Here is a 5,000-nt window from a genome sequence, read left to right as displayed (position 1 = left end):
TAGCCCCTGCAACATATGTCTGCATTAAAACATCAGGGCTCCAGACTTTTCCACTGGCAGCACTGGTCCTACCAGCTTTCTCAGTTGTTCACATCAGCACATGACTTGGTTGCACCCTTTTCTTGGTACAGCATGGTGTCAATCAATGACCTTGCATGCTGATGAACAGTTGTCTTAATTTGCATGCCCTAGTTTGGCATCGATGTAAAGATTGACAGTGACTCGAGACTTGATATTTGCAAAATATTTTAATTTGAACATTAAGTTTCCCTCGTACCGTAACCATGGGTACTGTGTTAGCCATTGTAGTTGAAAGTAGTACTTTTTCTCCTTCACTGGCTCAGTTGGCCTCTCCCTGCCTGCACCTGCACTCTCATCATCGTTTGTGTCTGAGTCGGGATCTCTCGTTGGCTCTCTCTCAACCAGCCTCCTCCTCTCTCTCCTCATTTTGTTTTTTAACCCTTTCGCGTGTACGGTCTGATTAGCCACTTAGCGCGTATGCTAAAACTGGTGCAATTAGAACACGAAATAGGAAAAATTCTAGCTAATTCTGGCTTTGAGGAAACAGTGATTTAACATTATAAAATATCACAAATGCGATGGTGAAAACTATGAGAAGCTTAATAACGCTAATAAAAACATAACGAACCATGTAACGTAACGCACGCTACATAGCACAAAATAAGCTACATGCAAAAGGGTTAAAATAATCAGCTATAGACTGCTTCATCTTTGGAACACGGTAACACAGGGAGAGTGCAGGTAGGGAGAGACCGACTGAGCCAGTGAAGAAGAAAAGGTACTACTTTCAACCACAATGGCTAATGTAGTACCCGTGCTGGAGGGGCACCAAAACAGCCTAATGATCATCCATGCACTCACACGAATGCGACCACATGAAATTTTAACTCGCGCTCACTCAAAAAATGGTCGCATATGCGGGTATATTTGCAAGTCGCACAGATCTAACCACAGGTATATATCTTAAAACATTCAACCTTACCTGCATGAGCTTGGAATCATGTCCAGTGTAGACTACAATTCCCACAACCCACTGGGTGTTCCTTAGCTGGGCGCCTCGCAGCAGCACTTGGTCCGGGCCCAGAGGAACAGGGCTGAGGAGAACAGAACCCTAACATCACACTCAGGGGGTCAGAGGTCACACACACACAGCACACTCAGGGGGTCAGAGGTCACACACACACAGCACAGCCAGGGGGGTCAGAGGTCACACACACACACACACTCAGGGGGTCAGAGGTCACACACACACAGCACAGCCAGGGGGGTCAGAGGTCACACACACACAGCACAGCCAGGGGGTCAGAGGTCACACATACACAGCACACTCAGGGGGTCAGAGGTCACACACACACAGCACACTCAGGGGGTCAGAGGTCACACACACAGCACAGCCAGGGGGTCAGAGGTCACACACACAGCACAGCCAGGGGGTCAGAGGTCACACATACACAGCACACTCAGGGGGTCAGAGGTCTCACACACACACAGCACACTCAGGGGGTCAGAGGTCACACACACAGCACAGCCAGGGGGTCAGAGGTCACACACACAGCACACTCAGGGGGTCAGAGGTCACACACACACAGCACACTCAGGGGGTCAGAGGTCACACACACACAGCACAGCCAGGGGGGTCAGAGGTCACACACACACAGCACACTCAGGGGGTCAGAGGTCACACACACACAGCACAGCCAGGGGGGTCAGAGGTCACACACACATTAAAGCTGAAAATGGCTCAGTATGTTTAGAGAGACGGAGGGAGGCAGAGGGGGTACGGGGGCCCTACTTCTGGTTGTCCAGCCTCAGGGTCCCGGTGAAGTCGTACAGGTGTCTGTTGGGTCCCTCACACTCCAGCCGTCCTGCCAAACTCATCAGCTCCTCCTGAGACTGAATACCTGCAGTGATGGAGAGCCCCTGCGCACACACACACACACACACACACACACACACAGCATGTGAGACAGAGAGTACAGTGTGTAAGCATGGAGTAGGGTGTGTGTGAGAGAAAGAGGGAGGACTGTGTGGATCACCTGTCGGATCTTCAGGTTGGTCTCTCCGTCCAGGTTGGAGGTCTCAGTGTAGCACATGGCCTGAGGCTCACTGCAGAGAAGGAGCACCACACAACATTCAGACAACGTTCATACAACGCTGATTCAACCTTCACAACATTAACTCATTACCCACAATGCATCTGGCCTGCTGTGATGTAGGCCAGAGATACAACAGCTCAAAAAGACAGCACCCCCCACACATACACACTAAAATACACACAGCTGTATACACAGAGAAATGCACACAAACACACACACACACACACGTGCACACATGTCCAGACACACAGACACACACACACAGACACACACACACGCACACACACACGCACACACACACACACACACACACACACGCACACACACACACACAGAGACACACAGAGACACACACACAGTGATGTCTGACCTGGAGGACACAATAACCATGTCAGCAGGGAGATGCTGGCCATTGGTGACCTTCACAATGTCTCCAACTGCCACCTAGTGGTGAGGGCGCAGCATTGCGAGAGCGAGGGGGAGGGAGAGAGAGAAAGGGGGAGGAGGTGTGAGAGGGTCTGTCAGTGCATGCCCTCCCCTCGAGGGGGGTCAGGTGATCCGGTCAGACAGACAGGAAAGAGAAACTGATTAATGAAGACAGACAGCAAAATATGAAACCATCAAATACAGCAGACACCCAGACTCATAAAGGAGCATCTCCTCGCCATGGTAACAAGCAACACAGACAGGCTGGAGAATAAGCCTGACCTCAGATCAGCTGCACAGGGACACACAGCCTGAGCACAAGCAGGAGTGTCAGAGAAGGTCCTACTGAGGAAACTGTCAGACAGGGGAAACGCTGAGGCTTCCTAACCGACAGAGAGGGGAAACGCTGAGGCTTCCTAACCGACAGAGAGGGGAAACGCTAAGGCTTCCTAACCGACAGAGAGGGGAAACGCTGAGGCTTCCTAACCGACAGAGAGGGGAAACGCTGAGGCTTCCTAACCGACAGAGAGGGGAAACGCTGAGGCTTCCTAACCGATAGAGAGGGGAAACGCTGAGGCTTCCTAACCGACAGAGAGGGGAAACGCTGAGGCTTCCTAACCGACAGAGAGGGGAAACGCTGAGGCTTCCTAACCGACAGAGAGGGGAAACGCTGAGGCTTCCTAACCGACAGAGAGGGGAAACGCTAAGGCTTCCTAACCGACAGAGAGGGGAAACGCTGAGGCTTCCTAACAAACAGAGAGGGGAAACGCTGAGGCTTCCTAACCGACAGAGAGGGGAAACGCTGAGGCTTCCTAACCGACAGAGAGGGTAGGAACTGAGCATTTGAGAAGAGGGCCACACTCTAACCCCACCCACTTTCCACATCCCACAGCATTGCGGCCCCACCCTCTCTCCTGGCTCCTCTGGCTGAGAGTGTGTGTGTGTGTGTGGCACGAGGGTGTTAGCCTCACCCCCCGGCTCACCACCTGCTGTCTGTACTCCCTGCAGGCAGGGATACTGAGCCAGAGCTCCACACAGGAGAGGAGCTGCTCCTGCAGCTCAATAATAATAATAATAATAACAATAATATAGAATTAACACTGAGCCGCACCACTCATGACTGTGAAACTGCATACATGCATATAACTAAAACCATATATGGAAATATCTGACCGCTGCTCCACGTTGCTGCTCCACACTGCTGCTCTGACCACTGCTCCACACTGCCCCCTGCTGACCACTGCTCCACACTGCTGCTCTGACCACTGCTCCACACTGCCCCCTGCTGACCACTGCTCCACACTGCTGCTCTGACCAAACCTAACTGCTATTGGATGCTAGACAGAAAGAGTAAATTGTTGGAATACCTAAAACTACAAAATTAGAAAGACCAATTGTAACGATGTATATCCAGTGAGCACAGCCTGTCTGTGCCAAAGGCCAGATGCAGAATATCCCGAGCTCAGAGAAAAGAGCAGCTGCTGTCAGCTTCAGTGACTGACACAGAGAAGCATTGTTACCCTCCTCACAAGAGAGGGAGAGAGAAGGAGAGAGAGGGGGAGAGAGAGGGGGGAGAGAGGGAGAGAGAGAGAGGGGGGGAGAGAGAGAGAGAGGGGGGGGGGGAGTGAGGAGGGGGAGAGAGAGGGAGAGAGGGGGGGGAGAGAGAGGGGGGGAGAGAGGGAGAGAGAGAGGGGGGGGAGAGAGGGGGGGGGGGAGTGAAGAGGGGGAGAGAAGAGGGAGAGAGAGAGGGGGGGGAGGGAGGGAGAAGGGGAGAGAAGAGGGAGAGAGAGAGAGAGAGAGGTGGGGGAGTGGGGGGGAAAGAGGGAGAGAGAGGGGGGGAGAGGGAGGGAGAAGGGGAGAAGGGGAGAGGGGGAGAGAGGGAGATAGAGAGAGAGAGGGAGAGGGGAACGATGGGGGGGTATTACCTGCTTCCAGATTATTGTCTGCCATGTTCCATTCCGCAGCACTGAAACAGAGTGACATCACCATCACATCATCGTCCACAACAACACATCACAATGATCCTACAGGGACTTATAACCAGCATCCTCACAGAGTGTAACACCCTCACAGTGTAACACACACACACAGACTGAGTACCTGTTGTCTTCTTCTTGTTGACAGTGTTGTCTGCCTTGTGTCTCTTCTACAGGGACAGAACAGAGGTGATTTAGTGCTGTCGGACAGAACTGAGCTGCCCTGTAATTCCCCTCTGACACTGCGGGGGGCGCTGGTAGACTCACATAGTCCTCGATGATCTCCTTGATTCCGGCGACGGTCAGGATGAAGATGAGAGGCACCAGTGTGGTGTACCGGCCCGTGGGAGACACGTCCGGGATTTGCTGGCAGAGCAACACAAACACAACCTCAGAATGACATTTACACACAGCAGCTGTGACCAGGACTGCCAGCAATTACTGACCAGTGTGTGTGTGTGTGTGTGTGTGTGTCTATGAT

General features: G+C 52.4%; 1 protein-coding gene across 5 annotated transcripts in view; it reads right to left on the bottom strand.

Moving 5' to 3' along the window:
- The window catches only part of atp8a2 (ATPase phospholipid transporting 8A2), an 80,974-nt gene that overhangs the window by 48,762 nt on the left and 27,212 nt on the right, over positions 1-5,000 (bottom strand). For 4 of the 5 annotated variants that reach the window (XM_036521997.1, XM_036521999.1, XM_036522001.1 and 1 more), the window contains 7 exons: positions 4,787-4,885; positions 4,644-4,689; positions 4,469-4,509; positions 2,488-2,561; positions 2,058-2,127; positions 1,814-1,941; positions 1,004-1,115 (listed from right to left, as the gene is read on the bottom strand). In XM_036521997.1, coding sequence (XP_036377890.1) covers positions 1,004-1,115; positions 1,814-1,941; positions 2,058-2,127; positions 2,488-2,561; positions 4,469-4,509; positions 4,644-4,689; positions 4,787-4,885 — 570 coding nt within the window. Of the gene's footprint in view, positions 1-1,003; positions 1,116-1,813; positions 1,942-2,057; positions 2,128-2,487; positions 2,562-4,468; positions 4,510-4,643; positions 4,690-4,786; positions 4,886-5,000 lie in introns of those variants that run through there. The other variant, XM_036522002.1, reaches the window with a different exon arrangement.

Source organism: Megalops cyprinoides, chromosome 2, assembly GCF_013368585.1.
Source record: "Megalops cyprinoides isolate fMegCyp1 chromosome 2, fMegCyp1.pri, whole genome shotgun sequence".
NCBI lineage: Eukaryota > Metazoa > Chordata > Actinopteri > Elopiformes > Megalopidae > Megalops > Megalops cyprinoides.
Note: the sequence above shows the minus strand (reverse complement) of the source record. Positions and strands in the feature narration are given on the sequence as shown.